At 46.5% G+C, this 18,117-nt stretch overlaps 1 protein-coding gene across 3 annotated transcripts in view; it reads right to left on the bottom strand.

Moving 5' to 3' along the window:
• Positions 1 to 1,708: 1,708 nt before the first annotated feature.
• The window catches only part of enox1 (ecto-NOX disulfide-thiol exchanger 1), a 128,104-nt gene continuing 111,695 nt past the window's right edge, over positions 1,709 to 18,117 (bottom strand). For 2 of the 3 annotated variants that reach the window (XM_045707660.1, XM_045707659.1), the window contains exons 9-15: positions 15,370 to 15,487; positions 13,969 to 14,159; positions 10,357 to 10,464; positions 8,282 to 8,335; positions 6,014 to 6,116; positions 2,640 to 2,725; positions 1,710 to 2,484 (exon numbers count right to left, since the gene is read on the bottom strand). In XM_045707660.1, the coding sequence (XP_045563616.1) occupies positions 2,353 to 2,484; positions 2,640 to 2,725; positions 6,014 to 6,116; positions 8,282 to 8,335; positions 10,357 to 10,464; positions 13,969 to 14,159; positions 15,370 to 15,487 (792 nt within the window). In that variant the 3' untranslated portion in view covers positions 1,710 to 2,352. Of the gene's footprint in view, positions 2,485 to 2,639; positions 2,726 to 6,013; positions 6,117 to 8,281; positions 8,336 to 10,356; positions 10,465 to 13,968; positions 14,160 to 15,369; positions 15,488 to 18,117 lie in introns of all 3 variants that reach the window. The other variant, XM_045707661.1, reaches the window with a different exon arrangement.

Below are 18,117 nucleotides of genomic sequence, written 5' to 3' on the forward strand. Positions count from 1 at the left end.
GATCAGATGAGTTTTGGATAAAAACATTTTATTCGATTAGAAAACATAATTTAAATGAGTAGATACCAATTAAACAGAGACAACAAGCACAGCACACACTGGACACAAGGCCAGAGCAGAGGGAGAGAGACAGACAGAGATAGAGACATCCATATATGGATATGTAGACCTAAAATCCAAACCCAACAGTATCAGTAGGCTACTAAAGTCAGGAGAGAGAGAGAAAGAGAAAGAGAGCGAGAGAGAGAGAGAGAAAGAGAGCGAGAGAGAGAGAGAAAGAGAGAGAGAGAGCTGTTGAGTATGTTCTTTGTCTGTCTGTCTGTCTGTCTGTCTGTCTGTCTGTCTGTCTGTCTGTCTGTCTGTCTGTCTGTCTGTCTGTCTGTCTGTCTGTCTGTCTGTCTGTCTGTCTGTCTGTCTGTCTGTCTGTCTGTCTGTCTGTCTGTCTGGCTAACGCTGCAGGTCTGATGGAGTGTGAAACTGAGTTTTTACAGCCCCAGAACACACTGGACGTGAGGGGTAACAAGGGTCACAGTTAGAAATCTGTCCTGTACTCCCCCACACCCATTCCCCAATTCTCCAATTCCCGTCCATATTTCAGTTGCAGCAGTCCGATATTCATGGATCCCTCCCAGCCTAGTGGAAGTCAACTGTTGACAGACCAGTTACACAACTGCTCCAGAGAGAGAGAGGATACAGAGAGAGAGGATACAGAGAGAGAGGATACAGAGGGAGAGAGAGAAAGAACAGAGAGAGAGAGGATACAGAGGGAGAGAGGATACAGAGAGAGAGAGAAGATACAGAGAGAGAGAGAAGATACAGAACAGAGAGAGAGAAAGAACAGAGAGAGAGAGGATACAGAGGGAGAGAGAGAAAGAACAGAGAGAGAGAGGATACAGAGAGAGAGAAAGAAAGAACAGAGAGAGAGAGGATACAGAGAGAGAGAGGATACAGAGAGAGAGAGAGAAAGAACAGAGAGAGAAGATACAGAACAGAGAGAGAGAAAGAACAGAGAGAGAGAGGATACAGAGGGAGAGAGAGAAAGAACAGAGAGAGAGAGGATACAGAGAGAGAGAGAGGATACAGAGAGAGAGAGAAGATACAGAGAGAGAGAGAAGATACAGAACAGAGAGAGAGAAAGAACAGAGAGAGAGAGGATACAGAGGGAGAGAGAGAAAGAACAGAGAGAGAGAAGATACAGAGAGAGAGAGAGAAAGAACAGAGAGAGAGGATACAGAGAGAGAAAGAACAGAGAGAGAGAGGATACAGAGAGAGAAAGAACAGAGAGAGAGAAAGAACAGAGAGAGAGAGGATACAGAGAGAGAAAGAACAGAGAGAGAGAGGATACAGAGAGAGAGAGGATACAGAGAGAGAAAGAACAGAGAGAGAGAAAGAACAGAGAGAGAGAGGATACAGAGAGAAAGAACAGAGAGAGAGAGAGAAAGAACAGAGAGAGAGAGGATACAGAGAGAGAGAAAGAACAGAGAGAGAGAGGATACAGAGAGAGAGAGGGAACAGAGAGAGAGAGAAAGAACAGAGAGAGAGAAAGAACAGAGAGAGAGAGGATACAGAGAGAGAAAGAACAGAGAGAGAGAAAGAACAGAGAGAGAGAGGATACAGAGAGAAAGAACAGAGAGAGAGAAAGAACAGAGAGAGAGAGGATACAGAGAGAAAGAACAGAGAGAGAGAGAGAAAGAACAGAGAGAGAGAGGATACAGAGAGAAAGAACAGAGAGAGAGAGAGAAAGAACAGAGAGAGAGAGGATACAGAGAGAGAGAAAGAACAGAGAGAGAGAGAGGGAACAGAGGGAGAGAGAGTCTGAAATCAGAGAGAGGCATCTCAAACCATTCCAGTCCATGAGAGAGAGACGTTAGGACTGAGAACCTTCTGTTCTGTTGGCTGGGGTCGGGTCACCCTATTACCATAGAGGTCTGCTCTGTGACCACTTTGGCTGACATCAGTGGATTTAGTTATACAGCATCAAGTAGAGATCCATGTGGGTCCCTCTACCTCAGTGGCAGCAGATCCCTTGCAAAGATATAACTCTGAAAGATCCATCAGGGGATCTTGTAGCTTTTGTTCTTTTCCCGTGTCTGTTTGTGTTTGAGTATTAGCACTATGCACTGTGGATGTCTGTGGATACGCAACATACACACACACCGTTCGAACAGTCTGTGGATTTGACACGCCTTCTATTCATGTGTCCACCAGGTTTTGAGGCTGGTCAGGAAGTGTGTATGTTTCTGTTCCACATGTGGTCTTTCAGGCCGTGTGTGAGTCCTGGGTCATCCGATGTGTGTGTGTCCTGTTCCATACAGTGTGTGTATGTGTGTGTGTGTGGGGGGGGTTCCTGTGTCACACAGAGCCGAGGCTCTGGAAGCCACAGAACTTCCATCGTTTCTCCAGCGTGGCTCCCACTCCACTCAGCTCCTGTCTGAAGACACTGGGCAGACGACCCATCAGAAACTCCAACTCCCCCGCTGACACCTGGACGGGACAGGGACAGGGACAGGGACAGGGACAGGTGGGATCACCTAACAGGTCTAAGTTCTTATTTGTGCAACAATTAGATGAGATTTCATTTCCTCACAGCTTTATTCCCTTTCTCTATTTGAGTGACTATTTCATGTAAAGAAACTGACCGTAGTGTCTAGTCTCTGAATGTAGGACCACAGATAGTCGATGTTGGCTCCAAACGGGTGGACATGGAGGAAGGTAGATATGATGCCTGCCGAGAGAGAGGAAGAGGAAGAGAGACAGGGAAGGGAAAACAGGCTGTTCAGCTCCAGTTCTCCTCCAAAGCTGCAGTCTGCATCTTGCTGACGTGTCGTGAAATAAATGCAATAAACGCTGTTCCGAGCACAAAGAGCACTTGAGTTGATTACTGAAGTCCTGCAGAGGTAGCATAGCCACTCAGGGGGAGAGGATATAATTCAGTCCCCTGGGAACCCAGAGCCAATATTTACTCCCCTGATTTATATGACGTAACATGGGGGGGGGGTTGTTTGCAGATTGCAGACGAGTGTGTATCCATGCATGCTGGCGCGTGTCTGTGTGTGTGTAGGTGTGTGTCCCTTATAGACGCCTGTGTTGGTTATTAAATGAAAAGTCCAGAAGCTGTGGTGTCTGCGGCAGGCAGGGAAGCAGGCAGGGAAGCAGGCTGGGAAGCAGGCAGGGCAGCTTGCTGGCAGGGAGATAGAGAACTCTGCCTCTCCTCTCCTTCATGTTGGCTTTCTGTGGGCCGCGCTAAAAGAGATAAATGTTCTGCTGCCTACTCCTCTCTCCTCTCTGCTCTCATCTCTCCTCTGCTCTCCTCTGCTCTCATCTCTGCTCTCCTCTCGCCTCTCTGCTCTCCTCTCATCTCTGCTCTCATCTCTCCTCTGCTCTCCTCTCTGCTCTCCTCTCTGCTCTCATCTCTCCTCTGCTCTCCTCTGCTCTCATCTCTGCTCTCCTCTCTGCTCTCCTCTCTCATCTCTGCTCTCATCTCTGCTCTCCTCTCATCTCTCTGCTCTCATCTCTCCTCTGCTCTCCTCTCTCCTCTCTGCTCTCCTCTCTGCTCTCATCTCTCCTCTCTGCTCTCATCTCTCCTCTCTGCTCTCATCTCTGCTCTCATCTCTGCTCTCATCTCTGCTCTCATCTCTCTGCTCTCATCTCTCTGCTCTCATCTCTCTGCTCTCCTCTCTGCTCTCATCTCTGCTCTCATCTCTGCTCTCATCTCTCATCTCTCTGCTCTCATCTCTCTGCTCTCATCTCTCTGCTCTCCTCTCTGCTCTGCTCTGCTCTAATCTCTCTGCTCTCATCTCTCTGCTCTCATCTCTCTGCTCTCATCTCTCTGCTCTCATCTCTAATCTCTCCTCTGCTCTCATCTCTCCTCTGCTCTCATCTCTCCTCTGCTCTCATCTCTCCTCTGCTCTGCTCTCCTCTCTGCTCTCCTCTCTGCTCTCCTCTCTGCTCTCCTCTCTGCTCTCCTCTCCTCTCTGCTCTCCTCTCTGCTCTCATCTCTCCTCTGCTCTCCTCTCTGCTCTCATCTCTCTGCTCTCTGCTCTCCTCTCTGCTCTCATCTCTCCTCTGCTCTCCTCTCTGCTCTCCTCTCTCCTCTGCTCTCCTCTCTGCTCTCCTCTGATCTCTTCTCTGCTCTCCTCTGATCTCCTCTCTGATCTCTCCTCTGATCTCCTCTCTGATCTCTCCTCTGATCTCCTCTCTGATCTCTCCTCTGATCTCTCCTCTGATCTCCTCTCTGCTCTCCTCTCTGATCTCCTCTCTGATCTCTCCTCTGGTCTCTCCTCTGATCTCCTCTCTGATCTCCTCTCTGATCTCCTCTCTGATCTCCTCTCTGATCTCTCCTCTGGTCTCTCCTCTGATCTCCTCTCTGATCTCTCCTCTGATCTCCTCTCTGATCTCCTCTCTGCTCTGCTCTCCTCTCTGATCTCCTCTCTGATCTCTCCTCTGATCTCCTCTCTGATCTCCTCTCTGCTCTGCTCTCCTCTCTGATCTCCTCTCTGATCTCCTTCTGCTCTCCTCTCTGATCTCCTCTCTCCTCTGCTTGGTCACTTTAATAAATCTATTTTAATAATGTTTACATATCTTGCATTACTCATCTCATATGTATATACTGTATTCTATACTATCTATTGCATCTTGCCTATGCTGCTCTGTCATTGCTCATCCACATATTAATATATTCTTATTCCATTCCTTTACTTACATTTGTTTGTATAAGGTAGTTGTTTTGGAATTGTTAGAAATTACTTGTTAGATATTACTGCACTGTCAGAACTAGAAGCACAAGCATTTCGCTACACTCGCAATAACATCTGCTAACCATGTGCATGTGACCAATAAAATTTGATTTGATTTCCTCTCCTCTCTCCTCTCATCCTCTCTCTCCTCTCCTCCTCTCTCTGCTCTCCTCTCTCCTCTCTGCAGCACCAAAGGGAACTCCGCTTTCTAGCTGTACATCTGAGAATTGGCACAGGACTATTTTGTGCTTGATGTATGGAGATTCATACAATGACAGGAAACACAAGGAAATCAGGCTAATACAATCCATTCAGTCAGAATCAGATAGAGGCTGCTTTTCTTTTGTGATGAAATTATATTTATGGGAGCTGAAAGGGAGGAACGTAGAGGGGGAGGAGAGAGTGGGAGAGAGAAAGGGGGAGGGGAGAGGGAGAGGTAGGGGGGAGGAGAGAGGGAGAGGTAGAGGGGGAAGAGAGAGGTAGAGGGATACAGAGGGGGAGAGAGATAGAAGGGGAGGAGAGAGGGAGAGAGATAGAGAGAGAGGGAGAGGCAGAGGGGGAGAGCGATAGAAGGGAGGAGAGAGGAAGAAATAGAGGGGGAGGAGAGAGAGGGAATGGTAGAGGGGAAGAGAGAGAGAGAGGAGAGAGCCGCAGGAGAATTAGTCAATTTGTGTTCTCCAGTCAGTCTCTATCTCTCCTCTCTCCTGGCTCCAGTTTGTCTTTTCTTCTGTTCTGGCTGACGGCGTCCTCGTCTGTCACTGTGTCCCCAGCGCCCTGCAATAGGCTGTGTTTCTGTGTGGATGGAGTGTGTTTCTGTGTGTGAACACAAGCAGAGCACCGCTGTGTGCAGCCGGGAGAGATAATGTATGTGTGTGTGCACGTGCCTGCGTGTGTGCATGTGTGTGTGTATAGGGAAATATTATTTTATGTGTGTGTGGCCAGGGCCAGCAGAGTCCTGCTTGGCAAACAGACCCACAGTACCTGTCCCCTGAGTCCCCCTCCATCCAACCCCCATCCCGATCCTTGGGTTCTTCATCCAAGAACATGACAGACAGGCGTGGGCTGCTTCAAAACCATTTCGCCCCATTAAACATTGGCCCCCCTCCAACATGTCTACATGTACCAATCCACCCCCTACCCTCAGCCTCACCACAACATTAAAACCCTCAGCTGACTATTACAGAAGAAAGGGAGACAATGTAGACAATATGGTTTCCAGTAAAGAGTGTATAATTGACATGACATACTGTATGTTATAGATAGTAGATAATATTCACCCAGTAGCAGAGCCTCTCTCTCTGATGTGAGGGCTCCTCTCATAGCTGCTTCACTCCTCCTGTTTCTGCTGTGGTACAGAGTGGTCGCACACCCGTTCACTACCTGTAGACACACACACAATGCTGTCCTTATAGACACACACACAATGCTGTCCTTATAGACACACACACAATGCTGTCCTTATAGACACACACACAATACTGTCCTTATAGACACACACACAATGCTGTCCTTATAGACACACACACAATACTGTCCTTATAGACACACACACAATGCTGTCCTTATAGACACACACACACAATGCTGTCCTTATAGACACACACACAATGCTGTCCTTATAGACACACACACAATGCTGTCCTTATAGACACACACACACAATGCTGTCCTTATAGACACACACACAATGCTGTCCTTATAGACACACACACAATGCTGTCCTTATAGACACACACACAATGCTGTCCTTATAGACACACACACACACACAATGCTGTCCTTATAGACACACACACAATGCTGTCCTTATAGACACACACACAATGCTGTCCTTATAGACACACACACAATGCTGTCCTTATAGACACACACACAATGCTGTCCTTATAGACACACACACACACACAATGCTGTCCTTATAGACACACACACAATGCTGTCCTTATAGACACACACAATGCTGTCCTTATAGACACACACACAATGCTGTCCTTATAGACACACACACAATGCTGTCCTTATAGACACACACACAATGCTGTCCTTATAGACACACACACAATGCTGTCCTTATAGACACACACACAATGCTGTCCTTATAGACACACACACAATGCTGTCCTTATAGACACACACACAATGCTGTCCTTATAGACACACACACAATGCTGTCCTTATAGACACACACACACAATGCTGTCCTTATAGACACACAAATGCAATGGGAACTGATACTACTGCTGCTGCTACTTCTGCATAAGGAGAATTAGATAGTGAAAGCATGATATCAGCTTCCACTTCAGTAACTACAGGGGCAGAGTAATGTTCAGCACACGTGTGTGTGTGTGTGTCTGTGTGTGTGTGTGTGTGTATGTGTGTGTGTGTGTGTGTGTGTGTACGGGCACATGTGTGTATGTGTGTGTTTGTGTGTGGTGTGCACGGGCGGGGTGTGTGTGTGTGTGTGTGTGTGTGTGTGTGTGTGTGTGTGTGTGTGTGTGTGTGTGTGTGTGTGTGTGTGTGTGTGTGTGTGTGTGTTTGTGTGTATTTGTGTGTGGTGTGCACGGGCGTGTGTGTGTGTGTGTGTGTGTGTGTGTGTGTGTGTGTGTGTGTGTGTGTGTGTGTGTGTGTGTGTGTGTTTGTTTGTGTGTGGTGTGCACGGGCGGGTGTGTGTGTGTGTGTGTGTGTGTGTGTGTGTGTGTGTGTGTGTGTGTGTGTGTGTGTGTGTGTGTGTGTGTGTGTGTGTGTGGTGTGCACGGGCGGGGGTGTGTGTGTGCATGTCCTGTATGTGTGTACGTGCGACCACGTGTGTGTGTAGTCACTGGGGTAGGGTTATTTTTATGAGAGAGAGGAGAGTGGCTGGTGCTACTGGTGTTACTCCAATGGGATTCCCCTGTCTCCTTCTCTTCTCCACTCCAGTCCATGTCTGCCTTTCACAGGGCACAAGGGACATACACAGTAAGCCACTACAAACCCTAACCCCTCCACACACAAACACTATTTTACTTACCCCCATATCACACCCACCCTTAATGCATAGGCCTATCCCCCATCAGATACTGACGTCTCCTCACACTAGCCGGCTGGGTCAATAAAAGCACTCAAGAAGAGGGTATCGAGATGATGAGTGTGTGTGTGTGTGTGTGTGTGTGTGTGTGTGTGTGTGTGTGTGTGTGTGTGTGTGTGTGTGTGTGTGTGTGTGTGTGTGTGTGTGTGTGTGTGTGTGTGGCACGGGCGCATGTGTGTATGTGTGTGTTTGTGTGTGTGTGTGTGTGTGTGTGTGTGTGTGTGTGTGTGTGTGTGTGTGTGTGTGTGTGTGTGTGTGTGTGTGTGTGTGTGTGTGTGTGTGTGTGTGTGTGTGTGCACGGGCGCATGTGTGTATGTGTGTGTTTGTGTGTGGTGTGCACGGGCGGGTGTGTGTGTGTGTGTGTGTGTGTGTGTGTGTGTGTGTGTGTGTGTGTGTGTGTGTGTGTGTGTGTGTGTGTGTGTGTGTGTGCGTGGAGTATTGTGTGGGTACAGTATAGTGGTGTGTATTGGAGCAGACAGACCTTCTCAGGTGTTTCTCCGTTGTTCCCCTCGACTACATCCCCATTAGTTAGCATCTGAAAACAAGACAGACAGAGAACAAGACAGACAGAGAACAAGACAGAAAGAGAATAAGACAGACAGAGAACAAGACAGACAGAGAACAAGACAGAAAGAGAATAAGACAGACAGAGAACAAGACAGACAGAGAACAAATCAGACAGAGAACAAGACAGAAAGAGATCAAGACAGACAGAGAACAAGACAGACAGAGAACAAATCAGACAGAGAACAAGACAGAAAGAGATCAAGACAGACAGAGAACAAGACAGACAGAGAACAAGACAGACAGAGAACAAGACAGACAGAGAACAAATCAGACAGAGAACAAGACAGAGAACAAGACAGACAGAGAACAAGACAGAAAGAGAACAAGACAGACAGAGAACAAGACAGACAGAGAACAAGACAGACAGAGAACAAATCAGACAGAGAACAAGACAGAAAGAGATCAAGACAGACAGAGAACAAGACAGACAGAGAACAAGACAGACAGAGAACAAGACAGACAGAGAACAAATCAGACAGAGAACAAGACAGAGAACAAGACAGACAGAGAACAAGACAGAAAGAGAACAAGACAGACAGAGAACAAGACAGACAGAGAACAAGACAGAAAGAGAACAAGACAGACAGAGAACAAGACAGAAAGAGAACAAGACAGACAGAGAACAAGACAGACAGAGAACAAGACAGACAGAGAACAAATCAGACAGAGAACAAGACAGAAAGAGAACAAGACAGAAAGAGAACAAGACAGAAAGAGAACAAGACAGAAAGAGATCAAGACAGAGACCAACATCAAGTACTGACCATTCACACTGGTAACCCTGGTAACAAGCAGAGGCATAGAGCATGTTCTTAATAACAGAAGCAGGATCCAGGTAGCTGTTTTGCACTATATTTACAAAAGTATGTGGACACCCCTTCAAATGACTGAATTTGGCTATTTCAGCCACACCTGTTGCTGGCAGGTGTATAAAATTGAGCACAAGCCATGCAATCTGTTTAGGGAAGGCCCTTTCCTGTTTCAGCATGACAATGCCCCTGACGTCAACCCCATCGAACACCTTTGGGATAAATTGGAACGCCGACTGGGAGCCAGGCCTAATCCCCCAACACCAGTGCCTGGAAGCAAGTCCCCTCAGAAATGTTCCAACATCTAGTGGAAAGCCTTCCCAGAAGAGTGGAGGCTGTTATAGCAGCAAAGGGGGGACCAACTCAATATTAAAACCCTTGATTTTGGAATGAGATGTTCGACAAGCAGGTGTCCACATACTTTTGGCCATGTAGTGTATGTAGGATCTTTAGACTGTATGGAAACAATATATCCTCCCTGGACGTTCAACTATCTTTCTATTTTTTTATCTATTTATCCTCACTAGGTATCCATCTCTCTGATTCCAGCTGAATACATTCTTTCTCCACAGGAGTTCTGTTCTCATTGATGTTCCCATTACCTCAGTCCAATAACAATAACAGTTAGCATCATCAGATAGAAATCAGATAGAATTCATCCATCCACTGGTTGCATTATTCTCACTCAACAGTACAGTGCTTCTGGGGATGCAAAGTGTGTGTGCGTGTATGTGCATGCGTGCATGTGTATGTGTGTGTGTGTGTGTGTGTGTGTGTGTGCGTGCATGCGTGTGACCCCCTACTGAGGGAAAGTGAGAGAAAGTGAGAGCCACTTTCATAGAAACAGCAATAGAAAGAGATATGGAGGGAGAGAAAGAGAATACTTTAAGAGATAGTTACTGTATAGTAACCTGCCAAAATAAATACTAGAATGCCACTACATCAAAACCATGTACCCAACTCCCTCCCATCTAGCTCAGTCATATGAGTCTACACTCTCGTGTGTGTGTGTGTGTGTGTGTGTGTGTGTGTGTGTGTGTGTGTGTGTGTGTGTGTGTGTGTGTGTGTGTGTGTGTGTGTGTGTGTGTGTGTGTGTGTGTGTGTGTGTGTGTGTGTGTGTGTGTGTGTGTGTGTGTGTGTGTGTGTGTGTGTGTGTGTGTGTGTGTGTGTGTTCTCTCACCTTGTCTCTCAGGGCTAGGACTTCTCCCTGCAGGTATCTGTGCTCGTCTCTAGCCTGCTCCAGCACCACCTCCTTACTCCTCAGCTGCTCCTGCAGACTCAGCAATTGCTGGGAGGAGAGAGACACAGAGATAGAGAGACAGTTACACAACAGACTACAACACAGTTAGAGAGAGAGACACAGAGAGAGAGACAGTTACACAACAGACCACAACAGTTAGAGAGAGAGACACACAGAGATAGAGAGACAGTTACACAACAGACCACAACACAGTTAGAGAGAGAGACACAGAGAGAGAGAGACAGTTACACAACAGACCACAACAGTTAGAGAGAGAGACACAGCGAGAGAGAGACAGTTACACAACAGACCACAACACAGTTGGAGAGAGAGACACAGCGAGAGAGAGACAGTTACACAACAGACTACAACACAGTTAGAGAGACAGTTACACAACAGACCACAACACAGTTAGAGAGAGAGACACAGCGAGAGAGAGACAGTTACACAACAGACTACAACACAGTTAGAGAGAGAGACAGTTACACAACAGACCACAACACAGTTAGAGAGAGAGACAGTTACACAACAGACTACAACACTGGGCCCCTCATGGGTGTGTACTTAGTCCCCTCCTGTACTCCCTGTTCACCCACGACTGCGTGGCCAAACACGACTCCAACACCATCATTAAGTTTGCAGATGACACAACAGTGGTAGGCCTGATCACCGACAACGATGAGACGGCCTATAGGAGGAGGTCTGAGAACTGGCAGTGTGGTGCCAGGACAACAACCTCTCCCTCAATGTGAGCAAGACAAAGGAGCTGATCGTGGACTACAGGAAAAGGCGGGCCGAACAGGCCTCCATTAACATCAACGGTGCTGTAGTGGAGCGGGTCGAGAGTTTCATATTCCTTGCTGTCCACATCACCAACAAGCTATCATGGTCCAAACACACCAAGACAGACGTGAAGAGGGCACAACAAAACCTTTTCCCCCTCAGGTCCCCAGATCCTCAAAAGGTTCTACAGCTGCACCATCGAGAGCATCCTGACCGGTTGCATCACCGCCTGGTATGGCAACTGCTCGGCATCTGACCATAAGGCGCTACAGAGGATAGTGCGTGGTACATCACTGGGGCCAAGCTTCCTGCCATCCAGGACCTATATACTAGGCGGTGTCAGAGGAAATCCCATAAAATTGTCAGAGACTCCAGTCACCCAAGTCATAGACTGTTCTCTCTGCTACCGCACGGTACCGGAGTGCCAAGTCTAATACCAAAAGGCTCCTTAACAGCTTCTACCCCCAAGCCATAAGACTGCTGAACAATTAATCAAATGGCACCAGACTATTTACATTGACACGCCTCCCCCCATTTGTTTTGTACACTGCTACTACTTAGTTTATTATCTATGCATAGTCACTTCACCCCTACCTCCATGTACAAATGACCTGGACTAACCTGTACCCCCGCACACTCAACTAACCGGTACCCCCTGTATATAGCCTCGTTATTTTATTGTGTTACTTTTTAGAATTTTTTACTTTAGTTTATTTGGTAAATATTTTCTTAACTCTTCTTGAACTGCACTGTTAGTTAAGGGCTTGTAAGTAAGCATTTCACTGTAAAGTTTGCACTTGTTGTATTCGGCGCATGTGACAAATAAAGTTTGATTTGACTTGATTTGAACACAGTTAGATAGAGAGACAGTTACACAACAGACCACAACACAGTTAGAGAGACAGAGAGAGAAGCACACAGTGCTGGGAGGACAGAAACAACAGAGAAGATGATGAACACAGAGGTGACACCAGTGGCAGAAGGTGTTAGTGTAGAGTAAGCAGGAACAGCAGTAAGCAGACATGTGACTGTGTGTTGGTCTGTCTGAGTCAGGTTGTAAAGGGAGGGATTGTGATTGTGGTGGACAGGAGACTCAGAATACATCAGAGTGTTCCTATGTACTTGTGCTATGACCTTTTGCTAGTGAAAGTACTGGTCCAAATACCTGCAGCATGTGATGGCACTGTATTGTATTTATGCTTTATCAATTACTCAGTGGTGTAAAATATTTAAGTAGTCCTTTCAAGTATTTTTTACTTAAGTCGTTTTTTCGGGTATCTGTACTTTACTTTACTATTTATATTTTTGACTACTTTTACTTCACTACATTCCTAAAGAAAATAATGTACTTTTTACTCCATACATTTTCCCTGACACCCTAAAGTTACATGATTTGATTTATCTTATTATTATAGTCATCTTCAGGATGCCCAGCCCACATTTTGAATGCTCAGGCAGGACAACTATTCCCCAGGTCGTTGCTGTTTGTAACGTCTGCTTCCAACTCACACTCTCAAACACCTAGATCCCCTGAACGCAGCTCACTCTCCAGCCCACACTCTCAAACACCTAGATCCCCTGAACGCAGCTCGCTCTCCAGCCCACACCCTCAAACACCTAGATCCCCTGAACGCAGCTCACTCTCCAGCCCACACTCTCAAACACCTAGATCCCCTGAACGCAGCTCACTTTCCAGCCCACACTCTCAAACACCTAGATCCCCTGAACACAGCTCACTCTCCAGCCCACACTCTGAAACACCTAGATCCCCTGAACGCAGCTCACTCTCCAGCCCACACCCTCAAACACGTAGATCCCCTGAACGCAGCTCACTCTCCAGCCCACACCATCAAACACCTGGATCCCCTGAACGCAGCTCACTCTCCAGCCCACACTCTCAAACACCTAGATCCCCTGAACGCAGCTCACTTTCCAGCCCACACTCTCAAACACCTAGATCCCCTGAACGCAGCTCACTCTCCAGCCCACACCCTCAAACACCTAGATCCCCTGAACGCAGCTCACTCTCCAGATCCCTATCACCTGAATTCTAATCACCTGTTCACACACCTGTATGTCATTATCACACACTATTTAGTTCAGTTCTTTGCACCCCATCACTGTGAGGTATTGTTTGTTTTGTGACACACGTCTTGCTGAGTGCTGTGCTTCCTGTAATTTACTCCTCCCGTGTATGATAGTTTTTGCCTGCCTCACTAATGACGTCTTTTGCCTATTCCCTGCCTGTATTTTAGCCTCAGATTTCCTGTTATCAACCTATTGCCTGATCTCCTGGACTACATTACTAGCCTTTTCCCTGCCTGTAATGTTGCCTTTTTGGACCCCCTGTGTATGACCTTCTGCCTGCCCCTGGACCCAGCTACCTGCCTCCTCCTGTGGTCCTTTACATTACACACCTGCTGCACCCTGCGCTTGAAACCAGCTCTCTGTCTCCCACCATGTTCATTACACTGTTAATGAAAATGTGTTCTCAGTCAACTTATCTGGTAAAATAAGTGTAAAAAAAATGCATAAAAATACACCAATCAATATACCGCATTGTCATCACTACTGCCTCTGATCTGGCGGACTCACAGGTGTAAACACAGGTGCAGTATGATACAGGCATAGATGGTGGAATGTTGTAACTGCTGCATGTGTGTGTGTGTGTGTGTGTGTGTGTGTGTGTGTGTGTGTGTGTGTGTGTGTGTGTGTGTGTGTGTGTGTGTGTGTGTGTGTGTGTGTGTGTGTGTGTGTGTGTGTGTGTACCTGTTGCATGTTGTGCATGCTCTGCTGCAGCAGGTGTGTGTGTGTGTCGGGGAAGTGTTCAGGGTCGTCAGGGCGGCAAGCCTTGCCTTGCTCCTTCCTCAGCAGCTCCACCTCATTCCTGTAGGCGTCCAGCTGCCAACGCAGAGAGTCATTCTCCTCCCTCAGAGAGGCCCCAGACTGGCCACACACACCTGGAGAGGAGGAGGGGAGAGAGGGTTAGACACAAGACACACACACCTGGAGAGGAGGCGGGGAGAGAGGGTTAGACACAAGACACACACACCTGGAGAGGAGGCGGGGAGAGAGGGTTAGACACAAGACACACACACCTGGAGAGGAGGAGGGGAGAGAGGGTTAGACACAAGACACACACACCTGGAGAGGAGGAGGGGAGAGAGGGTTAGACACAAGACACACACACCTGGAGAGGAGGAGGGGAGAGAGGGTTAGACACAAGACACACACACCTGGAGAGGAGGAGGGGAGAGAGGGTTAGACACAAGACACACACACCTGGAGAGGAGGAGGGGAGAGAGGGTTAGACACAAGACACACACACCTGGAGAGGAGGTGGGGAGAGAGGGTTAGACACAAGACACACACCTGAAGAGGAAAGAGAGGGTTAGACACAAGACACACACACCTGGAGAGGAGGAGGGGAGAGAGGGTTAGACACAATGTACACACACAAATACACATATGCATACACGCACACACACACACACAAAGACCAGGGATGTTTTCCAATGCTTCGCAAAGATGGGTACCTATTGGTAGATGAGTCAAAATAAAAAAAAGCAGACATTGAATATCCCTTTGAGCATGGTGAAGTTATTAATTACACTTTGGATGGTGTATCAATACACCTAGTCACTACAAAGATACAGATGTCCTTCCTAACTCAGTTGCTGAAGAGGAAGGAAACCACTCAGGGATTTCACCATGAGGCCAATGGTGACTTTAAAACAGTTACAGAGTTTAATGGTTGTGATAGGAGAAAACTGAGGATGGATCAACAAGATTGTAGTTACTCCACAATACTAACCTAAATGACTGAGTGAAAAGAAGGAAGCATTTACAGAATACAAATACTTCTAAAACATGTGTCCTGTTTATAAGGCACTAAAGTAAAACTGCTGAATATTTTTTCAAGCATCGTGGTGGCTGCATCATGTTATGGGTATCCTTGTCATCGGCAAGCATGGAATAGAGCTAAGCACAGGCATACTCCTAGAGGAATCCTTTCTGAAGGCACTGTATACTTTAGCAGTCTGGTGATTTATGAGCTACAGTGGCCTGCCATCATTAAAAGGTATAAGTGCTTAGGGGCTAAGGGTTAAGGGCCAAGAGTTAGGGACTATGCCAGGGGTAAGTTTGGGATTGGGCTCGTGTCTGTCCTACCATTTTCCTCCATGCGTATCTTCTTACAGGGGCTCTCATCCTCGTCGTCGTCAGACATCTCCATCTCCTCCTCCCGGCGAATCCCCATGATCTCCTCACTGTGGGCATTCCTCAGCTCCTGTCACATCACAACACAAGGACCCCTCAGTGTCTCAGTACTATACACCCAGCCATATGCCTGTCTAAAAATGGTTTCAACCCGCCTGCTCCTGGTAATGTGTTCTAAAAAAGGTTGTACCTTAAAACGAGTCTGTGGTGGAAGAGGATCAAATTGCCCCTAGACACTGATCTAACATTAGTTTTGGGTTTCACTTCCCGATGGGTTAGGGTTAGGATTTAGTTGGGTAAGGTAAACTGATCCTAGATCTGCAGTTTGAACGCTTAATTTTTTCACATGATAAGACAGAGGAGCATAGAAAACATCTCATTCTTCCAGCTGCTCTGATAACTAGAAGTGTCTCAGCTGACTCAGCTATAGGAGAGTGTGATAGAGTTATGAGAGGAGAAGGGAAAGAGAGAGAAAGGGAGAGAGGTTTGGATGGAGGGCTTTGTTATGTGTGACTGTGAGCACAGAAAGCCTCAGTTGCAGTACTGAACCAGCCAGAGCTTTTTTCCTAGAAGCTACAGTAAGGCATGAAGACGGAGGGATTCAATGGTGTTTAGAGCCGTATCTGATCTCATGATTTCTGCAGTGTCCATTATCAGTTCATATTCAAACTGTAATTTAATACTACTGTCATGGAGGATGTTGATACTGACATCAGTAGCTAATTAATTCACAGCCATTTGTCATTCAGATAATCTATGAAGCTTCAGGCTGCAGTGTTACAGTAATTACTTGAACTACTTGAACACTTACCAAGCATACTACTGACCCTTAACAAAGGATTTCACAATTGTGGCATGCTAGCAGACTCACTCCATAGTGTGTACTGTTACTGTGTGCCACTTCTTCCAAAGCAATGCCTTACCTCTGGTTGCTCTGACAATAGACATGGCATGATTCCTTTCTCACTGACTTGACTTAGAGACATGTACTGTATGAACATAGACATCTTACAGTATGAATTAGGCTTGGGCGGTATACTGTACTGTATGCGGGGGTTTTTTATGTTTGGAAATAAATAGCGCCCCTTGTGTGCACTGCCGGTAATACCGTATACCCCGGTATGGTACAGGAACAGTATGAAGGCATGAACATCTGGATACCGCCCAACCCTAGTATGAATGGTCACATTAAGTTAACATCTGTCCTGATAACTCTGGCCCCCACAGATAGGCGCCCTCATATACCTGGTCATTACTTTCAATTCATGGTCTCCAAATGACCAAATTAAAACCAAGGGGGTGTATAATAATCTCTGTTTCAGATCCAGGTTTGTGCAGTGTTTCCACAACCAAAAATATCCACATTCCATGAGATTAATAGGATGTTTTTGTTTAGTTCTAATAAAAGTGCTAACTACCATTTATACCATGATATTGCTGAATAGTGTTTCTGATTGGTTTAAAGGGCATTCTAGAGAGTGCATTATTTCCATAGAACGCACAGTATAATTGTACGGTATAATTCAATGGCTATGAAGTTCATTCTTACATGTTCTATTTTTGAGCTGCTTTTGAAAGCAAAAGTCGAATTGAAAACATTATGTCAAAGTTGAATTCGATTTTCATAATAGCAAGCTAGGATGACGGTTTGGTTAGCTAAGGTAACATGTCTGTTTGCTTGGTTACCAAGGCAACTACTGTAGCTATCCAGCTAGCTAGTAAACTTGCTAGCTAATTCAGTGGGTGTTGTCACATTTCTACTGGCAAATTAATACATTTCTAGCGGCAAATATGTTAATTTATAGCCATGAAATAAAAGGGATAATCAACATCAACTCATGCGTTCTATGGAAAATAATGCAACTCCGTGGAAGGTTAGTTCCACTCCACTAACACGTCGTGGAATACACTTTCCATTTCGTGCACTATTTTTCAGAGAACGCATAGCCTCTCGTTGATTATCCCTTACGTAATGAATATTCCAGAATGCTGACTCGTTGTACTCCCAATGCATTATTGATCTGTTTTAACCCTGGAAGCCTCTGTTGCCATAGCACTCACGCTTTCTAGAAGGTTACGTCTGTGCTTGTGTGTGTGTGTGTAATAAAATAAATAATTTGGTGGGTGCTTACATTTGTCCTATTTACAAGTGTGAATTGGAAATGTGTTTTTGGCATATCCCAACTCTCCCTCAGAGAGTGGGGTCACGGCCAGGGTCTGCCATAATAAACAGCAACCCTGGAGCAATTAGGGTTAAGTACCTTGCTCAAAGGCACATCGACAGAGTTTTCACCTTGTTGGCTCAGGGATTCGAACACACAACCTTTTGGTTAACTGGCTCAATGATCTAACTGCTAAGCTACCTGCCGCCTCTGTGTGAGTGCGTGTTTGTTTCATCGATGTGAGGAAAAAGAGAAACACACAGCATCAGAAGATCAGAACAGCATGGCTGTCTGTCCATCTGTCTGTATCTGTGAGGCCACAGCAGTCTGTCCATCTGTCTGCCCATCTGTCTGTGTATCTGTGAGGCCACAGCGGTCTGTCCATCTGTCTGTGTATCTGTGAGGCCACAGCAGTCTGTCCATCTGTCTGTGTATCTGTGAGGCCACAGCAGTCTGCAACAACAGCAAAATGAAACCCAGTAGGACTCATGTCAACCCGGCTAGAGTGTCTGTCTGTTAACCTGTCCTGAGGAGTCCA

The sequence above is a fragment of the Salmo salar genome, chromosome ssa25 (assembly GCF_905237065.1).
Source record: "Salmo salar chromosome ssa25, Ssal_v3.1, whole genome shotgun sequence".
Lineage (NCBI taxonomy): Eukaryota > Metazoa > Chordata > Actinopteri > Salmoniformes > Salmonidae > Salmo > Salmo salar.